This window comes from Carassius carassius, chromosome 12 (assembly GCF_963082965.1).
Source record: "Carassius carassius chromosome 12, fCarCar2.1, whole genome shotgun sequence".
NCBI lineage: Eukaryota > Metazoa > Chordata > Actinopteri > Cypriniformes > Cyprinidae > Carassius > Carassius carassius.
This window is the reverse complement of record NC_081766.1, coordinates 3,465,754-3,490,419: the sequence shown is the minus strand read 5'-3', so window position 1 is coordinate 3,490,419 and position 24,666 is coordinate 3,465,754. Positions and strand designations below refer to the sequence as shown.

Genomic DNA, 24,666 nt, shown 5'->3' with positions numbered 1-24,666 from the left:
TTCTTGGTAAACAGATGCAATGACTTAAAAAAAAAAAAAAAACACATTGGACCAACACCAGCAGATGACATTGCACCCCAAATCATCACAGACTGTGGAAACTTAACACTGGACTTCAAGCAACTTGGGCAATGAAATTCTCCACCCGTCCTCCAGACTCTAGGACCTTGGTTTCTAAAGGAAATACAAAACTTGCTCTCATCTGAAAAGAGGACTTTTGACCAATGGGCAACAGTTCACTTCTTCTCCTTCGCCCCGGTAAAGACTCCCTCGACATTGTCTGTGGTTCAGCAAATTCCTTGACACGTCTTGATGCCTTGACCCCAGCCTCAGTCCATTCCTTGTGAAGTTCACTCAAATTCTTGAATTGATTTTGCTTGACAATCCTCATAAGGCTGCACTTCTCTCAGTTAGTTGTGCATCTTTTTCTTCCACACTTTTTCCTTTCACTCAACATTCTGTTAACATGTTTGGATACAGCCCACTGTGAACAGCCAGCTTCTTTGGCAATGGATTTTTGTGGTTTACCCTCCTTGTGAAGGATGTCAATGATTGTCTTCTGGACAAATGTCAGATCAGCAGTCTTCCCCATGATTGTGTAGCCTAGTGAACCAAACTGAGAGACCATTTGAAGGCTCAGGAAACCTTTGCAGGTGTTTTGAGCTGATTGGCATGTCACCATATTCTAATTTCTTGAGTGGATTGGTGGGTTTTTGTTAAATATGAGCCAAAATCATCACAATTGAAAGAACCAAAGATTTAAACTACTTCAGTCTGTGTGCATTGAATTTATTTAATACATGAGTTTAAAAAATTTAGTTGGATAAATGAAATAAGTGAACTTTTCCAAGACATTCTAATTTACTGAGATGCACCTCTATCTACTGTAGGTTTGGTGGTTGTGAATATGAACTGGACAGAACAGAACATATACAGAAGTTTAGAGATACATATTAAAATCATTCAGTGAGTCCAAATATGATGAAGTGTGTTAGTATTAACTGGCCATGTACAGTATATCTGATAATGTACATGGTTTTGCAAAAGTCTAATGACAAAAATGGTTGTTTTCTCTAGTTTTCTATGGCAGTAGTTTTTTCTCTAGCGGTATTTTCAAACACCTAGATCAGGACTACTCAGTTAATAAGGGTAATGTTTGTATTAATAGAGTGCTGGATGGCTCGGTATCAAGACCTATGTTTTTTACTTACTTTATTTGCCTTTCAGAGAAATCAGTCAGGTTTAAAAGAGAATTAATATTCAGTAATATTATCAATTAAACTGCAGTGAAACTATTGGAAACTGAATCAATATTGAATTGACTTAAACTGAATAATGACACTTGTGCATTTTAGAGCTGCTTATTGCAGAATGAATTTAAATAAAAAGAGCTGCTTACAGCTGAAATTAATTTAATATTTGACAAATTTTGCAACACAACCAAATTGTGCTGAAAGACTGTTCCTTTTAACTAGTCAGGTTCATAAAGGGTGCATGTATTTGTTCAGGCATTAAACACTCTTAAAGGGTAGCTTTTCATGCTGAAGGACACTGAAATTTGGGACCTATCAAAATAAGTCTTTCCATGCTTAAGAAAAGCCAAAAGACATATACCACAGGAGACTGGGTCTTTGAACTCTCAAAGGAGCATGGAAAGAAATAAAAATTCAAAAGAACAAAGGGAAGCATTTTCTCCCACTTTGCCTTTTCATGCTTTTATTTTTCAGAAACACACAATCCAACTCTCTTAATAAAGCTACCCTTATGCTTTCATCATCACAAGCAGACACAATCTTCTCACACCCGCCTCTGGAATCTGAGGATTTATATAGTTTCTAATTAACCTGAAACACCTGCCTCCACTAAGTAGCTCAACCCACATAATTTGCCTGTTACAGGACTGTAACATCCAAAATATCACCAAAAGAGGGAGACAGAGACTCTGCAGAACCTGAATTCTGCTGAAATCTACCAGATGTGGGGACATAGGCTCATAAGACTTTTGAGTGTGACCCATAATGACTAATCTTGCGAATACAATGTATAATTTTCAATTAACATGGTAGACATGCACAACAACAAGACATTCTGAAAACAACAACAACAACAACAAAACAAAACTGCTGCTCAGGGAGTGTTGATCTCTAGGTGAACATATTACAATTGTGTAATGTATAGTTTTTAAATATCTCAGCTCAGTTCATTAAATGAAATCATTTTGAATTGTTAAAGATGGCAGTAGATATTCAGCCTGAGCATAGGGCCATAGCAGATACAGAAGAGATAGAAATGACTTTTACAGGAGCCACAAAGGAACAGTGCAATATAAATATATTATAAATACATTTTCTAACAAAACTCTTTAAATTTTATAGAAATTCTTACAATATTTATTATAATTTATAACTTTTCTTACAATATTTAAATAACATGCAAACAAATAACTTACATTTCTATAACATTAGATTTCTTAGGAACTTTCTTACAATGTTAGTCTTAATTTCTTATAGATTTTTTTTCTTATTGAATATATACAACTATTTTTCTTACAAAATTGTCTTAATTTCTTATAGATTTTCTCAGTGAGGACATATAAAAATAATGATTTCTTATAAAATTGTCAAAAAGGCTGTGACAGGAGTTGTCTTCTGATGTTCTTGTGGTCTTACTCCAAGACCTGAAACAAATGATAAATCAGCATTATTTGTCTAAACACATTACGGTTTTTTTCATTGTTTTGTTTATGGTGACTTTATGATAAAACCAACAATGAAAAACAAAACAAAAAAGCTAATCTTAGGCTCAGTACCTTAAACCAGTCATGGAGACCCATCTTCTCGAGAGTGAGTCTCTGCTGTGGCTCGGGCTCCAGACAAGCGCAAATCATCTGGCAGCATTCTGTGCAAAAAGATGAGAGAGACGTTGGATTATTTGCTTATACTTTCTAAAATCTTTTTTTTTTTTTGTGATTTAGAACACAAATTGTCCTCCTTTGTTCTTTGATGAAAATCTCACCTCTTGACAGCTCAGGTCTGGTCCAGTCTTTCTCACTGATCAAGTGCAGGTCGAGGTCTGTGGGATAATATCCGCACACCATTTTAAACAGTAGGACCCCCAATGACCACACCATCATCGGTTTTGCATGGTACCTGCCCTTCACACTGACCTCTGGTGGACAGTATGCTCTTGTGCCTGGAGGAAAGAGATGTTGTCTGTTATTTAATGCACTTTCACAACATGTTGACTATATACAGGATGCATTGCAGAGTTGATTACACAAGAAGTTCAAACACACACCACAAAAGAATTCGTAGGCAAATTTCTTCATAAGCGCAGCACACTTGAAGTCAATCAATTTAACTTCCATGGTGTCCCGGTTCAGCAGCAGGTTCTCCAGTTTGATGTCCCGATGGAAGACACCGCGCTTGCTGCAAACGATAGCAGCATCAATCACCTGCTGCATGACCTGTCGTGCCATTGCTTCGTCGAGGCTTCCTCCGTGGAGCTTGATGAAGCTAGACAGGTCCATGCAAGGTGAAGGCCGCTCCATGACCATGATGTAATGGTCTGTGTCGTCCTGCCAGTCCAGCAGTTTAATGACTTGAGGAACGTTGGGGCCAGTATTGACCATGAGCATCAGGCCAATTTCCATCGGGAGGCTTTCAGGATGACCAGGCTAAAAGAAAGAAAATGACACTGAGATGGCTTCCCAAATAATGACTTACAGTCCAAAAATCAAAACAGTTTGCCTGATCAAAACATTTGTAATCAGTGATTACCATGAATTTATTGTAATTACCCACCACTCTGATATATGGCATATTCGGTCCCTTCACTGAAAACTTCACAGCCACCTGATCAACAAAACAAAATGTAACAATTAGCATGTGCCCAGAGGCCATATCACTCCAGCCATTAATCCTGAACAGAAAAGCAAAGTTTTACAAGTAAAAAAAATAAAAATAAGAAGACCTCAAGTCCATCCTTGCAGCGACTCCCCTGGCACACAAAGCCAAATCGTCCTTGACCCAGCTTGTCACCGATTTTATAACGCCTACGAATGTCACCTATTAAAATAAACAATTTTATGTAATATAAAATACTATTTTATTTTATTATTATATTATTTTATAATTTACAACAACATTTTGCAATTCTCATAGGTTTATTATTCTTACCCGTATCCAGCACATCCTGCTCCAGCTGTTCCTCAGCAGCAGGCCAGACTTCAGAAGCTGGAGCAATTATATGAATCAAATCAAATAAATGAGCATACAAAATTTGGGTGGTCCTTCATTTAGGTTTAAGATTTAAGTATGTTATATGTTAAATGAAATTTCTTTAATAATCAATGTAAGCGGATTTGTTAAAATTCTAACATATTGACAGGTTTGACCTTATAAAGTTATTCTCACAATGCTCTGATCAAACATATTTTAAATTAACTTCATATATTATATTTAAACTGTTACTCTAATGACAGCATTGTTGTAACTGTTTTTGACGACTTTTTATATATATATAATTAATTGAACAATACTTCATCCGAACATCTTTATCTGATTATACCATCGGTAAATCTCCCACATGATCCCGGTTCCCGGTAGTTCTTCTCAACCTGGGCCAGGTCGTATTTTGCATTTCCTCGGCGAAACAAGCGGAGAGCGGGCCACTTCCAGAAACTCTTCTTCCTCTTTTTCTCCTCTCTCCCTCCATCAATCTCAGCGGCCGCAGCCCCAACAGGAATCTCATCGAGCCGATGAGTCTGATGGTTCTCCGCCGTGTTGGAGGTGTATTTGAGTAACACACAGGGCTCGTGCCCAGACTCCATATCAATCGCTGTTTGCGGTCGTAAACTTAAATTTCCCATGATAAAAGCGTTTGAGACTCGATAATAATGTGATAGGCCTACTCCTAAAATTCAATCTACAAAATGAGTGAGTTTCACGCCTTTAAATAGTCAACACGTTCTAAATAGAATTGTGACGTAACAAAGGCGCACAAAGAATAAAAAAATAAAAAATAAAAAAAAAGCCAGAATTCTGTCTATGGTTGATATATTGTGTACTTTAGTATATAGACAGGGCTGCTTAAAGTTTTTGACACATTAAAGCGATAAAGAAACATGTTGCAGGGCGATCCCCGGTTAAACATCCCATAAATGAACATTAAAAATGAATGAATTCAGAGTTAAATGAGAACGAATATAACAGGCCTCTAAAGTTGTTTTTTCCAAAAATGTCTGCAATTCTTAATGTAATCAATCGACTAAAGAAGTGTGATGATATCTATTATTATTTATTTATTTATTTTTTACCTGCATTCACTTGGGGTGTCTCACCTCAAAGCGTCATATGATGACCTCCTCTCATAGGTTCACGAAAGGGTCATCCATAATATGCGTTGCTTTTCTTTTGTAAGTAGCCTAATCTTAAAGATTCCTAAATGCATCTACTTTCAGAAGGCCAAATAAAGTACTTTTGCTTTCACCTAGATACACACAGCATCTCCCTGACATGACTGCTTCAACACTAATTGCGGTTACTGAAACCACGCCTTCTTTCTTTGCAAGAACATTTGGGCGGCATTAGGCGCATATTTCCACATAGTGAGGTAGACATGTTAGGGCGTGTTTGAACTAATTTAAGGGGGCGTGGAAGAGTCTTAACTTTGATAAAGAATATCTCTTTGGATTTGAGACTTTAGTCTTTGCTACTTTACAGATCTTCTTCATGCACCAAGAGCTTGTAACACTCCAAAGAGAAAGGAAAAATTGAAATCGCATCATACAACGCCTTTAAAAAGTGACATTGACAATACCACAATTCTTGGACATGTTAAGAGATCCTAAAAGCTGGACTAATTGTGTGTTTTGAAAATTGTTTATTTTTAAATTTATTGAAAAAATGTATTGAAACGCACAAAAATGATGTCACTCTTGCAGTGGGGGTTAAAATTCACCAGCAGACGGTGCCACAAACAAAATGTGGATAACATTAAGAAAACAATACAAACTATATAAACAATTTCATGCATTGGCTTTTTACAATGCACAATTAAAATGAATAAATTTTTTAATTACAAAAATAAAATAATTAAAATGACAACCAACAAAACCAGATTTACTGTATGTAAGCCTAAACGTTAGGCTATGTAGCCCTAATTTGGATTCAAAAAAGGAATACAAGTGTTGATTGGTCATTAATTAATTTTTTGGAATATACCTGTAATATGCAGATGTGCTTAAGAAATGTACTTCATAACTACATACTGTAAGGCTTGAATTATTTTGTTTTCACAGTATTGGCAACTAGCTTATATTTTAAAAAAGAACACTGTCACAGTTACATGTATAGGTACATATGTTAAGCACCGAAACTTCACACTGTTTAAAACTGAAACTGTAAAGTAGATTTACTATTAATTAACCATGATTGACTTTCACTTTTTCATAACTTAATTTAGAGGGAGCAGAAGTAACACCTCTTGTTAAGAACTCACAGCCTTGGGTATATTTTCACAGAGCTGTAGATCACTTCAACCTCTGAGTTCACTGATGAAGAAGGCTGTGAATGAACAAGATCAGCACTGAGAATCTCATTTCTGCATCACAGCAACCGTTGGTGTTACATTTTAGTGTTACATGGAACACAGAAATGCCAAAATTGTGGTCATTCACAGCCACACCCCAGCCAACACTGCTGAGATCACACATCACTTTTACAAAAACTCTCAAAGGAGAACATTCAGAGGAGAAACTGCTTTACAAAAGGTAATTCCAGAACTGTAAACACTGAACTAACATCTACTGAGAAAGAAGACTGTGAATAAACACAACGGACGATCGTTCATTTGCAATCAACACCACAGTAAATGTCTACATAGTTGCACACCATATGGACTGATGACTTACATTAGCATTTGCTGGACTGTTGGATGTCATCTGGTTTTCACAGGGCATCTGCACAAAAACACAAACATAGATTTGGATGGTACCATTAGCTAAAGAGTTCTGGATGAATGTGTTCTTTTCCAAACACTTCTGAATTGTCAATATGTTAATTCTAAAATACTTACTGTATTTCTGGTGCTGTTAAAATGTTCTTCTCCAGTTTGACTTCTCTCTGTCAGAGTGAGAAATGAAGATTACATCTCATAATATTTTACAAGTACAGTCTTTAGAACCTTCAAAATTCCACAAAAGGCAATTCTTTATAGTGAAAAAAAATGGCATTGCTGCGAAAAGCCCACTTTTAGAACCATACAAATAAACATGACAGGGGTTTATTAATGGCCAAAAGTATTTGTATCACAAAGCTAAACTTTATTTTTGACCGATTTTGTTGCTGAAAACCTGATTTCCTACTGTACATAACTGTGATAGTCTGATGTCTCTCTAGTCACTTTATAGTTTCTTTCTTCTCACATACTGTAATTAAACAAAACATTTTATATGTATATTTATTGATTTATTTGTTAAGTAGCCATGCATGAAGCACTATTATGCATTTTCAGTCATCTAGGCATATGAGAAAACTCACCTGGTTTCTTTCTCAGTCTACAGGTTACTATGGCAACAAGAGTTACAAACAGTAAGAGCACAAGCATCGCTGGAAGAAACATGACCAGAATCACATCATGCCTGTAAGTGACGGAGAGACATTTCTGTTTATCACAAAAAAACTTTTCTCACTGTTAATGCAAAGTAAATTAATCTTGTAAAGCTTTGTTTTAATTTAGAGATACAGTTTCAAGCAAATGCGGATTGAAATGCTTTAAATACTTGTTTTTCTCATCCGTGCTGTGTATTTCACTGTTAAGAGTCTTTGTGGCTGCTGTTCGAGCTGGATGGGTTTCAGCTCTGCAATTAAAAATAACATTACCATGGTGACATGAAACAGTTTGGTTATACAGTTATAAGAAATGACTTAAAAACGTTCACACTGTTCACACTCACACATCTGTCACAGGTCTTGAAGCTGTCATAGCTGCCAGACAAAAACAGAAATGGAGAAACAAGTTTCTTAGTTAGAACCTAATTTTATTTTTAATGTAAGAAGCTTTTTGTTACTCAAGCACATTTACGAGCAAATAAAAAAAAAAAAACTTTTGTGATCCAGTTTCGTATGTAAAAGTTCTAACTCAAAATTTTACCTCATAATGTACATTTTTTTATGTCATAGTTTTGAATCTTACAGAAATATTTCAAATAATTCCATTTAGCTGTTCCATACTGTTTATTATCTTATTCATACTTGTAGGATTCATGTTGGTTGTTGGGTGAGTTGTGTGCCTGTAAAACAATGTAAAAATAAATAAATAATAATAATAGATAAAATACTACTACTACTACTAATATAATATAATATAATATAATATAATATAATATGTGTATAAATGTTTGGAACTACATAATGGAGCTAAATTATTTTAGCTAAAATAAATAAATAAAATATATAGACATTAATATAGAACAAATATTTGGATGTGATTGATTTTTTATGGTCAAGAATGTTTACACGTACATGTCAGTTTTAGAGTGAGATGGTGTAGCTACAGGAACAGTTGTAAATGTTTTAAAGAAGAGAAAGACATGAAGTTAGTTTTAGTGCATTGAGAGAGACATAATTTTTGTGGCTGAATTGGTTTGGGATCTTACCTCTTTTGACTTCAGTGACTGTGAGTTGAACAGGAGCCTGCAGATCTCCAGCAGAGCAGTAGTACCAGCCAGAATCAGTGAGTCTCAGTCCAGTCATCAGCACAGTGAAGGAACTTCTCTCATCATCACTGATCTGGACTGATGAATTCTGGGATGTGTAAGTCCTCCCCACTGTGTAACAGCTCTGATCTTTATATCTGCACCACTGTTTGAGTTTATTCTTATATCCAGAACTGTAGAAACACTGAACACTGATATCACCACCTTCATGTCCAGATACACTGCTGTTCACCACAGACACATCAGGGTCTGAAAACCATCAAAAGACAATAAGATTTTTTTGTAAATTTGCTTATTATTGTTTACGAAATGCAAATATGTAAGTCTTCTTGTTATAATAAAGTGTTAACTATTCAAAAACAGTTCTGTTTTAAAATAATTCTCGAATCGAACAATATGACTAAAAATTTACTTTCTTATGCCGTCTACTAAATGATTCTAGCAGCTAAAGTCTAAATAGCATGATACTCTTTCTATTTCCTTTTGCCAGTATGCAATCCTGACATCAAGCAGCATCTCCTACACTGCTACTGCAAAAGTACTACTTTATTCTACAATCAGTGATCAGATTTATCCAAACCATAACAAACTGAGGCAGTGCATTACAGTTTTTCTCAGTCGCTTCAGTACATCTCTTCTTGAATCATCCTTAACATTTGCAAACCACTGAGCGCATTTCTCATACTATTCTTACAAACATCACCACACAATGGATTACCAAAAAAAAAAAGTTGCTCAAAACCTTCAGTTCATCTCTCAGCAGTAAGAGATGAACTAGAGAAACCAATAATCTCTCACAAACAATATTTATTGGTGTAGTGGTATAAACTCATAATTTTATTTATTTATTTATTATTATTATTAGTTGGCATTTATTACTGTGCTTACATTAACATAAACTAAACTTGTACTGTATAATTTTTAATTAGTCACTGCTGTGTCATGTCAGTGACATTTCAGTTTTCTTTATTTATGTGTAAATCACTATCACACATAACACCACAACACCCTTTTAACATTACTTATAATATTACTTATATCTACATTATTATATTTCAGTAAAATGCATAAATGTGATGTTCTTACTTGCTTGTACTGTCAGATACAAATAATAACCTTTGTCTATTTTGCCACCAATCTCCACAGCACACCAGTAATATCCAGAGTCTGAGGTCTTCAGATTCTTCCATTGCACTGTAAAAATACTCTGGGCTGGATAATCAGTCAGGGAATATTTTCCTGTCTTATTTGCATATGCCAATATACTGCAAGAGATCCAGTGTGACCCCTCACACCAGTATTTTCGGTTTTCTTTATGTGTATCATCATAGAGACATGGAATAATGCCAGGTGCTGCAGATATCACTCCTATATTCATGCTCTGAGTTCCAGCTCCATCTGTAGACAAGATTCAATGTATGAAAAAATTTAAACATCCATAAACTGCACATTATGGAAAAGTTGCAATAGTAAACAATTACTAGCTTAAGGATTTCAAGTTAAACCATTTTAAAAATAGAAGTTAAAAAATATCATACAATAGTTTAATAATTCTAATACGAGAGTATTATAATTGTTTACCTGTGATGTGAAGTAAAATCACAGAGAGAATCAGAGGGTACATCATGTCTACAGCAGAGTGCATGTTCATGAGAGGAGCTGGTCACAGTGTCTATGCTTCTTCCTGTTTCAGAGGAAGAGCAGAAATATCGCCTTAAACCACATAAACATTAGCAAGTGAGAAAAGTAGCCACTTTGCAGTTAGATACCTCAAACTTAATCGTTTTAGCCCCTTTCTTACTGAACTGACAAACACTGAACAAAATGTTACATTGTAGAAGCGTGAAAATTATCAATACTGGTTGCTTAACTTTCAGTTTTTATCATGTGTTCAATCATTCTCCATTTGAGGTAAGGGGTTCATGGGGGTTGGTACAAAATAAGTTTAAACATGCAAGTACGACTAACTGATGATCATACAAAATATAAACTGTCCATGTTTTTAAATCTGTCACATCTCAAAAGATTTTGAATCACAATTCATAGCAGAGAAATATGGAAACATTATATCATAGTCTTGAGTTTAAAAATGGAGGGAAAGGAGGAGTCAAATTATTTACTTTTTTCACACACAACTGCAATACTTTTTATTGTGCTTGTTTGTAATAATGCAAATAGCAGAGAAAATAACATTGTACAAGTAAACAAAAATTTTTTTTTAATGTGAAGTAATTAAACAGACTTGGTAATACAAAATACAAAACTATGTAGTGCTAAAAGACAATGACAGTTCTCTGCTGTTGATTTGGTTTCTTTTGGTCAGAAGGTCCGTTCCTGAGTTCTTCTCACTGTTGAAGTCAGTGTGGAGCCACAGTGCTGTATATTATGCTGTATATTGCGCCACCTGCTGGAGGCTTCGCCGCTTCACTCCCAGGAACAAAATCAATAGTACTGTAGTAGATTATGTCCTTGTTGGGATCCTGTGGAGGAAGGGATCGTAATTAAACATGAGAAATTCTTCTACTTAAGGTGTCAAATTTTTTAATCATTATTTTAGCTTGAACATACGTCTTCTTTTTGTTTGAACCTGTCCTGGCCAGGATTTTTCTAAATTGCCTAAAATATCAGGGTTTTGTCTTTGTTTTCCTATTATTTGCATACTTGCTGAAGGTAATGACTCATAAGTAGTTTGACCAATAGTGCGCAGGCATTGTACATAATCAACCAATCGTGGGGCATGCGAGAAGCCAGGATCTATAGAGAGCCATCAAAGCAAAGCAAATAAGAAAAAAAGCCAAAACCTGGACTTTTTAAGCAATTTAGAAAACCTGACCAGGACATGCCTGAGAAAAAGAGGATTTATGGTCACCGTAAAATAGTTATATTAAGACCAGGTGTATACTTACATTTGGGTTTTCATCATTTATAGTGCTGTACATCACAGGATCTTCTGCTTTAGAGTCTATCTGCATTTCATACAAGCACACACAAAACAATTAAACAACAGTTACATCAAGAAACCAAAATCCTCTAAGAGAGTAGGCTACATGTTCTGGAAATATGTGAGTGGAGTAAAGTATGCTAATAGTTATGCATTTAAGAAATATGATATGAAATATGTTCATTAAATTCAATTAGCAAGGTTGTTGGTCATAACTTTGGATTTATATTTTTGATATGCTGCACAAATCAAATGGAAATTTCCTATGTGGTGGGTCAGTGTAAAAACGAACATCCAATTAGGAAAAATGCCTCTTAGCTTGTTCTTTTAATAAATCATTCTTATGATTTCATCGGTTCCCATTCTGAATCAATCTGATGAATGAAGTGGATATAATAAACATATGACTCACTTACTGAATGACCTGTTCCTTGGATAAACCAGTGTAAAGATATAAAGCTATTTAGAAGGAAGGCTACACAAAAACAACAAAAGCATTTTCTTTTCTCATATTTGACGCAGATGTCTAGATTGATTAGCATGAAAAAGCTAAGGAACAAAAAAAGCTTTGTTACAAAGAAGAGGGAGATAAAGATTCTTAATTTACTAAAATTAACTGAGAGGGTACATTATCTCAAAATACAGTCAATAGTTTTATCGATTCTAATTTGCTAAATAAATATACAACATAAAAAACCCTCAAAGTATTAGATCAAATTATTGCATAATCATGTTTTTCTGTCTTCGATCACAATAAGTGCTGAGGTGAATTGTTGTGTAAAGGAGAATGGTCATTTCAATAATATAATATAATAAATGTGCATTTCACTCCATGCTCCATGACCCTATATTATCATAATGAACATTTTCATAACTTGCTTCTTATAAAGGATTTACCACGTCAGTGGTTCTGCTGCTGGTTCTCCCTCTGATTTGGTGTTTATCTTGCTCTTCATTTAAAAAAAAGGGGAAACAATAATATCAGCCATTAACTGAATATAGATATATAGAATCTGTGCTGTCAAAATAAATGTCAGAATATCAGGGATTGAAATAGAAATGCAGTGCAGCTGAAACTGACTGTTTCTCAGTCTCCATCTCCAGATGAAAACACTGATCAGAATCAATATCAGCAGAAGTAGAGCTAAAGCTGGAAGCCACACACTCAGGAGATCATTGCTGTGGGAAATAATGAAACATTTTTAAATATTTATATTCAAAGAGCTCCAAAAGAAACTTAACATAAAATTATTTATTCATATAAACTCTAGAGCTTTTCACATTGCTTTAAACCCTGTTTTATGGTTGTTATAGGCTAAACCCCGCTTTTACCCACAGGAGAAGTAAGTCTATGTTTCACATTTAGAAGCGTGCAGCATGACAGAAAACGAGTGAGTTGGAGTTGAGATTTAATCGTACCTTTATCCATACAAGAAAAACTTTATAATTGTTTATGTAGCCTAACCTACAGTGTAAAATGTCAGTTTATGAATATCCACAGTTAATTGTTAATCGCAAGTAAATTATGAACAGTGTGAAATGTGAAACAAGATAACCCAGGATTGAGTTCACTCAGCGTTTAGAATCACTCAGAATTAAATATTTTCAAGTGTGAAAAGACTGTCTGTTAAAGTAGTATTTCAGCTTAAAGGTTTTGGAATTAGATTAAGCCCTAATAATTTTATTTTAAACAATAAACATGTAGTACTTTTGAGTTGCTACTGTGTCTTCTGTTCCATTGTTATTTTTCTTGAGAATTCCGGTTTCAATTCTGCAAAGACAAAAAAATAAGAAAAAGAGGACAAAAGGAAGATTTTCACCAGAGCAAAGAGGAAGTGACTGTTAGTCATGAAATATATAAAACAGAAACAAACAATTCCAAAAATATGATTATGAAAGGAAAGCCAATTACAGAGAACAGATTCAATACTTACACTGTTTCACTGACAGTGCCTGTGGACAAAAGTAAAAAATTACAAAGTAAGTTTAGTAGTGTTGTATTTCATATGTGGCAGCAAAACATTTATGAATTATTGAAAAATTTGTACCTGGTTCTGCCTCAGTTATAGTGAGTTGAACAGGATTCAGTGCCTCTCCAGCAGAGCAGTAGTACCAGCCAGAATCAGTGAGTCTCAGTCCAGTCATCAGCACAGTGAAGGAACTTCTCATCATCATCACTGATCTGGACTGATGAATTCTGGGATGTGTTAGTCCTCCCCACTGTGTAACAGCTCTTATCTTTATATCTGCACCACTGTTTGAGTTTATTCTTATATCCAGAACTGTAGAAACACTGAACACTGATATCACCACCTTCATGTCCAGATACACTGCTGTTCACCACAGACATCAGGAGCTGAACACACACACACACACACGTCATATGAGATCATATAATAAAGGAGGAATGAGAGAGTGTTTCAAATGAAAAGAATTTGAAATTATATGTGATAAATCAAATGCAAAATGTCTTACCAGATTGAATCTTGAGATAAGGCTCATTATTATTATATTTATCGGTGGTTGTTCTCCAGTCTCCACAACACAGTAATAATGTCCAGTGTGTTTGTTCTGCAGGTTTCTTATAGTCACAGTAAAGAGACTCTGATCAGGATAATCAATTACTGACAGATTCTGCTCTGTTGTGTTTGTGTATGTATTATATTTATCAATTCCTGAGAACCAGTATTTCTTCTGCTGTGTGTATTTCTCATCATAATAACGGGATGGTGACAGATCCTCCAGTCTTAACAGTTAATCTATGGTTTGACCAACCAGTATAGCATTCAACACCTAAACAAAACACAGTCCAATACGTCCAACAATAAGTCACTTCTTAATTTGTTCTAATCTTACATAAAAGACATTAAAAACAACATGAACAGATTAGCATAAAATCTGTCTTTGCAGAATCTGTTCGAAATGAACACAGTAATACATGCACTACTCACCCCTAAAGAAAAAACACACAAACCATTATGTCCAGGATTAGCCTAACAATTAATCATTTCTTTATTTTTTCAGCCTTCACATAAAACACAGTAGTTGCGTTTACATGGATCTTTGTAATCAGTTTAAAAGTCCAATCTGAATGAAAATGCTCCATATAAACACCTCAATCGAAATAAAAATGCCCAAACTGAATGAAAGTGTATTCGGTTTGAGAGGGGTGGCATAAACCTTTCTATAAACCGAACCGAAAATTTTTAAGAAATTATGCCATACTTTGCATTTACGTCATCACGTCAAGAGGTCGGGGTCATCAGAAATGGGAACGTGATATCGGCAACGCAGTAAATTCTGTGATTTGAGGACCCTGATACTACAGTATAGAGAATAGTGGAGGTAGAAGTTAAACATTTTAATAACATGATTAAATGCATAAGAATGGAGAATGTTTGCCGTTTTGTGAACTGCCATATCTCATGACCGGAGTGGAAAATGGATCCCAAATGAAGCAGAATTTTTTGCTTTTCATCTTAGAAACAGCATGATGATAGTGGACCCTAACGAAAAAGAAATTTATTCAAATGTGCTATTAGTATACTTCTTTTAAACTAAAAATAGATAAGTATGCTTTTAGGTTTTACATTTTATGTACTTCCCAGAAATGGGCTTTATGTACTTCTCAGAAATATACTTAAAATGACATTTAAAGGTACAGGTTGTAGGACCTGCCACTAGAGGGCCCACTATCAAAACAATAACAATCGCGTGATTTGATGACGCTAAGAAGGAGAGTGGAATGATGGGATTTGTTGTCTTCTACCCAACCGCTGACGGCCATCAATCAGATGGAAAGATAAATCATGGATTTAACGCAAGTTCAACGATTTGCGCGAGTAGATTACATACAAAGTCAATGCAAAGACGCGATCAGACTATGGATCAGACGTAATGCCCCGCATTTGGCATGTAAGCCCCATAATACTAATCTTGTTGATCGTTATAATAGCATACGTTTTCTGTAAAGATACGAATCAAAACAACTCACATGTCGAGTAAAACACAAGCGAGATCAGCATCTCTTTCTAGTTGAAGTTTGTTGCGAAGCTACTTCCGCATTTGTCCATGACACTGTTGTCATGTGGTTTCTACATCAGTAAAGGTGGTAACAAAGGGGAACAAATGTTATTGACAGGTGACTGCACTGCCCCGTGTCACTGTTTAGTATGGGAATTTTCTCATGATTTACAAGAAGTTTAAAACATTAGAGATATTGTTAGTAATCAGCTGGACAAAATATATAACACTAGCCTAGTGGTTTTTGGATATTTTACTGCAAATATCTTACAAATTGTACCTTTAAGTATACTTGACTTTTACTTATTAAAAGGCTTAATATATTTGAGCTATACTTGTGCTCCTAGAATCCGTGTTTTCATTGTTTTACGGTAGAGGGCGCTAGTACACATCTTCTGCACAGAATTTCCAAAAAAAAAAAAAAAACTAAGAATAAGAATAAGAAAAAGAAGAAAACATCTCGGTAACGTATGTAACCTTGGTTCCCTGAATAGGGAACGAGATGCTGCGGTGACGTCACCACGTATGGGAACACCTTCGGTGTGACGAATGTCTGAAGCCCTATACCATCCCGCCAATCTTATTGGCCAAATAGCGCGTGGCACCGCCCAGCATGCGTAAGCATATATATACCTGGTGCCGCGCGCCATTTACCTCAGATTTCATGACGAAGAAGAAGAAGAAAGCTATCAAGGTATGGCACGGCCAGAACCGCAGCATCTCGTTCCCTATTCAGGGACCAAGGTTACATACGTAACCGAGATGTTCCCTTTCATAGGTCACTTCGATGCTGCGGTGACGTCACCACGTATGGGAACGCTATACCATCACGCCTGACGTACCTGATAGCTTGGATCCAAGGAAGCATCTGCTCAAGCGGAGAGAACCCGGGAGCCAGGAGCCATCCTCACATCCAGACTGTAAGACCTGATAAAAGTGCTCGGTGAGGACCAGCCTGCCGCAGCACAGATATCATCCATAGAAGATCCACTGAGAAAGGCTTGAGAAGAAGCCACTGCTCTCGTGGAATGACCTTTTACTCCTAAGGGCGAAGCGAGCCCGCGCGCCTCATAGGCCAAGGAAATAGCCTCCACCAGCCAATGGGACATGCGCTGTTTCGTAACTGCATGGCCTTATTCTTATGTCCAAAACAGACAAACAGCTGGTCAGACTCACGCCATGGGGCAGTACGATCCACATAAGTCTTTAACGCTCTCACAGGGCAAAGACTTAGATCCCCAGACTCCGCCGCAGCAGGAGAAAAAGCCTCCAGGACCACCTGCTGAAAGCGAAAGGGATAGATGCGACCTAGGGACATAATTAGGCCTTGGTCGCAACAACACTTCCACAGAATCTGTGCTATAAAAGTCAGGATTTATCCGGAACAAATTCCAAGGGCTCAACAGATGCCCTGATAAACCATGCAACACAATGGAAAAACCATGAAGGAACCCGCACGGGGCGGAAAGGCCTCAGCCGTCGCGCACCCTGTATGAACGAGAAACAGTGGATGACGGCCCACTGAGGCACCATTTATATATTCGTGGTAAGCTGAATAGCTGCCACGTAAACCTTAGGGTAGCTGGTGTCACTCCATCCGAAAAACGTTCCTGAAGGAACTCCAGTACTGACGCCACTGGGCAGTAAACTGGATCCATATTCCATATTCCATGTTCCACCCTGTCCACCCGTATTCTGCATAATACCGCCGAAATCAGACAGATTGGGGAAAAACGCATACAAACTGGTCCTGGGCCAGTTGTGGGCTAATGCATCCAAGCCCAGGGGTGCTGGAGGGCATAGGGAGAACCAAGCGGGTAATGCGTAGTCGTGTTTGACGCAAACAATTCCACTTCACTTCCCCGAAAATCTGCCATAGGAGACTCACCGTTTGGGGGTGCAATCCCCACTCCGCTTGCTCCAGAGTCTGCCTGGATAGCAAATTCGCTCCAAAGTCCAACGTCCGGGGACATGAACAGCTCGGATCGATAGAATTTAGTTCTGAAATCAAAGAACATGTTTCGCCAGCCTGCACAGGGGGCGAGAGCATAATCCTCTCTGATGATTCAGGTATGACACAACCGCTGTGTTGTCTGATCTGAGCAGCACATGACGGCCGATCAGCAGATTCGAGAAATACTGGAGAGCCAGAAAAACAGCCAGTAATTCCAACCTGTTTATGTGCCAACTCCCTTGACAAACAGCTCCCCAGTCGGTCAAAGACGCATCTGTCGTGACAGTCTCTCGGGAAGCGCAAATCCCCAGCCGGACTCCGGTCAGGAGAATTCGGTTGACATACATAGTCTTAGCGACATCACACATCGCCGTGTCACCGGAATCGTCCGATGCGGAGACAACGGGGTGAAACATTCCATGCGTAAGCCCAGGCTGTTAAATGATTCAGCACAAGATCCCCATGAGAGTGTGCTTGAGTCTGCGATTGCGCTAAACACCAGCCAATCGCCTAAAATAGTTCAAACACGAACGCCCTGGGGCCACAACGGGGCCAGAGATCCATCCATGCACTTTGAGAAGTACTGATACGCTTTGCTCTCTAAAGCGAATCTGAGGAACTTCCTGAGTCTCCTGATGATCATTAAAATCTTGAATTTCCTCAGCCTGAGTGCAAGATTCAGATGGTGTAAATCCAGAATGGGTCGTAATCTGCAGTGTTTTTTTTTTTTTTTTTTTACCACAAAATGACGGCTGTGAAAAACCCCCGCCTCCATCTGAGAGGGGTGTACTTCCTCTATAGCCCCTTTGCTCAGCAGAGTTGACATCTCCTGTCGCAGCACCGCTATTTCCATCGGCTTCGCCACCGTGGAAAGAATTCTGCGGGAAGGAGGCGGGCCTTATTGAAACTGAATGGTGTATCCGTGACAAATCGTGCGTAACACCCATAGAGAAATGTCGGGCAAGCGTTCACACACGGCCCGAGACCATACTAGCGGTCTCAAAATTTCCGCTTCCTGCAACGCTGTCATACATGTTAAAATGTCCGGGCACAAAAAGCTCGTGGCGTTCGTGCACAGGGGAAGTGTATGTATAAGAGCCGTTGCGTCTCGTTGTGTATAATCCTGAAACGTGTCCACGGCAGGAATTAGGCCAACAGATTGAACATCGGGCTTTGCCGCTAGCGACAAACGGCGTTCATACACTGGCCATCTTTGCCAGCCTCCGCGCCGTCCCTCAAACTCTGAAGGCTGAATTGTGCAGAGTGTCTGAGGGGGGCGCGCGAATGAGGGCTCAGTTCAATGACGCTCGAGGTGCCTTTGTTGCGAGACAGTCAATGTTAGAGAACATGAAGGAAAACGCATGCATCAAACTCGCTGCGTTTCGTTGTGTATAATCCTGAAGCGTATCCACGGCAGGATATAATCCAACAAGATAAACATCGGGCCATGCCGCTAGCGAGAACGCGGCGGATGTGTGAACCGTCATACGCTGGCCATCTTTGCCAGCCTCCACGCCGTCCCTCAAACTCTGAAGGCTGGATTATGCAGAGTGTCTGAGGGGGCGCGTGAATGAGAGCTTAGTTCAATGACGCTCGAGGTGCCTTTGCTGCGAGACAGTCAATGTTAGAGAACATGAAGGAAAACGCATGCATCAAACTCGCTGCGTTTCGTTGTGTATAATCCTGAAGCGTATCCACGGCAGGATATAATCCAACAAGATAAACATCGGGCCACGCCGCTAGCGAGAACGCGGCGGCCGTGTGAACCGTCATACGCTGGCCATCTTTGCCAGCCTCCGCGCCGTCCCTCAAACTCTGAAGGCTGGATTGTGTGGAGCGTCTGAGGGGGTGCTCAAATGATAGCTCAGTTAAATGACGCTTGAGGTGCCCTTGCTGGGAGACAGTCAAATGTTAGAGTGTGGAAACTGCAGTGAGAGGCTTAGATGTGCATTAGCAGTCCAACAGCGCTCTCTGGAGGCGGGCACAGTCCTAGGCAAACATGAGGGAAAAACGCATGCGTCACATTCGCTGCGTTTCGTTGTGTATAATCCTGAAGCGTATCCACAGCAGGATTTAATCCAACAAGATAAACATTGGGCCACGCCGCTAGCGAGAACGCAGCAGCTGTGTGAACCGTCATACGCTGGCCATCTTTGCCAGCCTCCACGCCGTCCCTGAAACTCTGAAGACTGGATTGTGCAGAGTGTCTGAGGGGGCGCGCGAATGATAGCTCAGTTCAATGACGCTCGAGGTGCCCTTGCTGCGAGACAGTCAAAGTTAGAGTATGGGGACTGCAGTGAGAGGGTAGATGTGCATTAGCAGTCTAACAGCACTCTCAGTGAAGGGCATAGTCCCTGGCATATTAACATGAAGAAAAGCGTGTGCGTCAAACTCGCTGCGTTTCGTTGTATATAATCCTGAAGCATATCGACGGCAGGATTCAATCCAACAAGATAACATCGGGCCAAGCCGCTAGCGAAAACGCGGCGGCTGTGTGAGCCGTAATCCACCATTTGAAGAGCAAAACTGTTGATTAACTCGCTCGAGTGGGGGAGAGCGAGCACATGGAACTCCAGTGCATCACTGTATTCATAGTCAAGCCGCACATATCGCCCCTAACCAACACCTCGTGCGGGGCCTCGGCGACCGCAGAAGCGAAACGGTGGGGGTTAGACGCGAGGCGACTTAAGAAATACACTCCAGAGCGCGGATACTTCCTATTGGCATTAGTGCACAGGGGAAGTGTATGCATATTTTACTGTAGCTGTAACGGAGGCGTGCTACAACTTTATAATATGCTGATTGAGGCGGCCAAATATGGACGGGATTCCGGTTAGAGAATCAAGGGTCGGAGAACAGATCTTCACAAAGATGGATTTATTGAACAGTCTTTGCGTTGTCATCTAGATCAGTTATTCTTTGGCAATGATGTCTGTATTAATGGTCTAAAAGAACGATAGAGAAATATAATTACAATCATATTCTGAGAATCATTTACACACTGGCATGATAGTCGAACAAATGCAATAAACAATGATTAAACACTCAAGTCTGCATTCTTAACATTAATAACAGCCCTATCAATGCAAATAGTCATGATAAATTGTGCAATGATACATTATTAGTGTAAACAACATTGGTGATGCAGTTTAGAATACTGCCGAGGCTAATACTGATTAGCGTGTTTCTCTCGCGGCAAATTACGGCTGCTACGGTGCTCAAAACTCGCCGATGGTAATCGCAGAACGATCGCGGGACATCAATAACATACACGCAATAAACATACATATGCAAATGTACTTACATCAAGGCATAAACGCATTATACAGAGCAAAGACAAGTGTGCAGAGATGAACATTCACCAAACCGTCTTCCTGCGCGTCACACTATAATCAGTCCGTGCGGCCAACAATTTTAGTCCCTAGGACAGGCTTTCGTACACAGCCGCCCCCAATTATCTGACAGGATAATTGTAAACACCAAGAAAGTCTGTCTACAGTGTCTAAGGCTCTTCCTCGAAGTGAGGAAGTGGAATCAACCTAATAACTGGACGAGTGTAGGATTTCTCATTAACTCTGACACGAGCAGTGCGAACTTTCCCGTCAGGTCCAGCCAACGTCTCAGTCACTGTGCCCACAGGCCAGAGGGCACGAGGAAGTTGGTGATCAACAATGAGAACCACTTGGCCCACAGTTAGCTCTTTGCCATCCTTTCTCCACTTATGCCGATCCTGTAAACTTGGGATATAATCTCGGATAAAGGCAGTCCAGAAATGATCTGCCAACACCTGGCTGTGTCTCCATCTGCGTCTTCCAAGCAGGTTGGTAGAGTCGAAAAAAACTTGAGGTAAGGAGGCATCACGACGGCCCATAAGGAGTAGGTTCGGAGTCACTGGGTCGACGTCTGCAACATCAGAAGATACGTAGCCGAGGGGCTTGGCATTTAGAATACCCTCAACCTCCGTTAACAACGTCTGCAGCACTGGCTCTGGCACCGTTTGCTCTCGCAAAATGACCCGTAGTGCAGTCTTTACAGACTTGACTTCACGCTCCCAGGTTCCTCCGAAATGAGGAGCATTAGGTGGAATGTAGCGGAATCTGATCTTCTGTGGAGCAAGCAGCTCTTGAAGCTTGGGTGCCATGACATCAAAAATGTCACGTAGTTCTCGGTCTCCTCCTACAAAGTTGGTACCGTTGTCACAGAGCAATTCCATGGGCTTACCTCTTGCTATAAAGCGACGCAGAGAGAGCAGGAATGCATCAGTGTCAAGGTGCTCCAACAGATCAAGATGCACACATCGGGTTGTCATGCACTTATAAAGGATGCCCCATCTTTTTTCGTGGCGACGACCAACTTTGACTGAAAGGGGCCCAAAACAATCTACCCCAGTAGAATAGAACGGCGGTTGGTGAAGTTGCAGCCTGCAGGATGGAAGATCGGCCATTTGGGGAACTTCAGGCTTGGCTTGCCAGAACTGACAATCTTTGCATTTGCGTGGATGCTTACGGACGGCTTCCCTGCCCCGGAGTATCCAATACTGGCGACGTAATTCCGCTAGCACCCTTTCAGAACCAGGATGCAGAAGTCGGCGGTCCATCTCTTTAATTATCAGCTTCGTTGTAGAATGACCAGGATCTAACAGTATCGGGTGGATGGCATCAGGGTCGAGGTCACTGGCTCTGCGTAACCGTCCCCCTACTCTGATGAGACCTGTGTCCTTATCATACTCTGGTGCAAGGGATGCCAAACGGCTGGTAGCTGGAATCGGCTGTCCAGTCTTCAAAGCTTGGACTTCAAGTGGGAATGAGTCCTGCTGAACTTGGGCCAGGATAAGTTTCTCTGCTTCAACATAGTCATCAGCTTGCAGTGAAGAGTCGCTGTCTGCAACAGCCGCCCCGTGTAGGGACCTGGCAGTGGTCTCAACAAGCTCTAGCCATGTGTGGAATTGATTGGGGTCCACAAGTAAATTATTGGAGACTTTGACAGTGCCGATGAATGCAGTTTTCCTCAACTCACTGATCTCCGATTCTACCTTAGTGACAGGTGTGGATGGCCACTGGTCAGAAGGTTGAAGGAGGAAGTCTGGTCCTGAACTTCCACTGATGGGGTCTTGCTATCTGGGTCAGTGTCAGGCCTCTTGTGATGTGATCGACAGGGTTGTGAGCCGAATCAACGTACCGCCATTCAGCCGTGTCTGTGAGGGTCTGGATTTCGGCTATGCGTGTCCCTACAAATACCTTGTAGCGACAGGACTCAGAGGTGAGCCAGTTCAGCACGGTTGTTGAGTCAGACCAGAGGGTGACTGTATGGAGATTAAGAGACAACTCAGTCTGGATCACTTTGGCTAACTGGGCGCCAGTCAGGGCTGCACTCAGTTCCAAACGAGGCATGGAGAGGCATTTTCTGGGGGCCACTCTGGATCTGGCCAGAACAAAGGCGACATGGATGTGTCCTTGATCATCTGTAGTACGCAAATAGGCCACTGAGCCGTATGCTCTTTCTGAGGCGTCGCAAAATACGTGGAGTTCTCGGATGGCACTAGGGTAATCAGCACAGGCTGGGGCATAAGGTCGAGGAAATTGCAGCTGAAGCAGATTAGGAATCTCTTGTATCCATGTTAGCCACTTCTCTCTTAGCTGTAAAGGTGTTATTGGATCGTCCCAGCCCAAATTCTGCTTCCAGAGATCTTGGATGAGAACCTTGGCCCTGGTGGTAAACGGGATGATATAACCCAGCGTGTCATACTGGCTGGCCAAGGTCTTGTACACGTTTCTCATGGTAGGTTCTAGAGGCTCGGTTGATCGCAAATTATAACCAAGGGTGTCACGGAGACAGTCCCACCGTAGGCCCAGAGTGGGTTCTTGTAGGTCTGTACTGGCTTTGGTCAACCACAGTTCACTGTTAGCAGACCGGGCTTCTGCGGGAAGATGTTCGATGACAGAGGGTATGTTGCAGGCCCACTGTCTCAAGTCGAAGCCTCCCTCAGACAGTAGTTGACGAAGTCCATCAACTACCTCCTTAGCTTCATCAGAGTTCGAAGTGCTGTGCAGGCAATTATCAACATAGAAGGAATTCTCAACTATGTTAACCAGACTGACCTGGTCGTTCTGGTGGTTCTGGGCACTGCGTTGGAGGGCGTAGATGGCGCAACACGGGCTGCAGGTAGTTCCGAACGGAAGCACCTGCCATTCATATATCTCAGGCTCCTGGTCTCTGCACATGTTCCTCCAAAGAAACCGCAACACTGGCTTGTCCCTGGGCAATAAGCGTACCTGATGGAACATAGCTTTTATGTCCCCACTCACAGCCACCGTGTGTTGTCGGAACCTCAGGAGCACACCCAACAAGGAGGGTCCCAGCATCGGACCAGGAAGCAGCTGACTGTTCAAGGACTGACCCTGATGTTGAAATGAACAGTTAAAGACGATCCTGTTCTTGCCGTTGTGTTGCACGATATGGTGCGGAATAAACCAGGATTCAGAGGTATTGTGTGCTTCTTCTGTGGTTATCTTGGCTACATATCCAGCAGATTCCAACTTGCGGATTTCAGTGCAGTAGGCTTTTGCTAGTTCAGGATCTCTTGCCAATCTGCGCTCGGTACTTCGAAGACTAGGAATAACAGCCTCCTTATCGGTATGGAACATGGTCATGGGCATGCGTCGGAGCAATGGTGTGGCATAACGTTGAACGCCGTCTACGTTCACAGTGGTGGTGGCTTTCTGAAGCATAGCGAGAGCGTCTTTGTCTTGCTTGGACCTGATGACCATCTTCTCATTGTATGGGAAGGTGTCAACCTGCCAGAGACGTTCGACGTGTACATGGTGATATGAAGGCACTGCTGATAACACCGTGAGGGCTGCTTGGGGCTCATGGGACCCAGAAGAGACCATCCCAGCTGTGTTCTGATGACTATTGGACCTCCGTCTGGTCCTCTGCAGACAGGCTGTATCGGCATTAAGAGGTGTGGCATGTCAGAACCAATGAGGAGTAGTGGTTTGACTCTGTCAACAGGGGGAAGAGGAAGATCTC

The 24,666-nt window shown here is 40.3% G+C and overlaps 2 protein-coding genes and 1 pseudogene across 3 annotated transcripts; all 3 read right to left on the bottom strand.

Annotated features, from left to right (window-relative positions):
* Nucleotides 1-2,537: 2,537 nt before the first annotated feature.
* LOC132154129 (serine/threonine-protein kinase pim-2-like) lies at nt 2,538-5,034 on the bottom strand. Its single transcript, XM_059562748.1, has 8 exons — nt 4,570-5,034; nt 4,179-4,235; nt 3,973-4,067; nt 3,804-3,854; nt 3,298-3,676; nt 3,016-3,192; nt 2,810-2,898; nt 2,538-2,677 (listed from the first exon to the last, which is right to left on the bottom strand). The coding sequence occupies exons 1-8, from the start codon at nt 4,868-4,870 to the stop codon at nt 2,666-2,668; spliced, it is 1,161 nt and encodes a 386-aa protein (XP_059418731.1). The 5' UTR covers nt 4,871-5,034; the 3' UTR covers nt 2,538-2,665.
* A 629-nt stretch (nt 5,035-5,663) lies between these two features.
* On the bottom strand, nt 5,664-10,572 carry LOC132154487 (CMRF35-like molecule 1). Of its 2 annotated transcripts, XM_059563053.1 has the most exons (11): nt 10,301-10,572; nt 9,806-10,117; nt 8,660-8,968; nt 8,526-8,553; nt 8,256-8,293; nt 7,958-7,988; nt 7,784-7,861; nt 7,542-7,642; nt 7,078-7,124; nt 6,914-6,943; nt 5,664-6,566 (listed from the first exon to the last, which is right to left on the bottom strand). In XM_059563053.1, the coding sequence occupies exons 1-11, from the start codon at nt 10,368-10,370 to the stop codon at nt 6,498-6,500; spliced, it is 1,113 nt and encodes a 370-aa protein (XP_059419036.1). In that variant the 5' UTR covers nt 10,371-10,572; the 3' UTR covers nt 5,664-6,497. The 2 variants fall into 2 exon arrangements, with proteins under 2 accessions (XP_059419036.1, XP_059419037.1); XM_059563054.1 differs by lacking the exons at nt 8,256-8,293; nt 8,526-8,553.
* A 10-nt stretch (nt 10,573-10,582) lies between these two features.
* On the bottom strand, nt 10,583-14,027 carry LOC132154493 (CMRF35-like molecule 1; annotated as a pseudogene).
* Between the last annotated feature and the right edge of the window lie 10,639 nt (nt 14,028-24,666).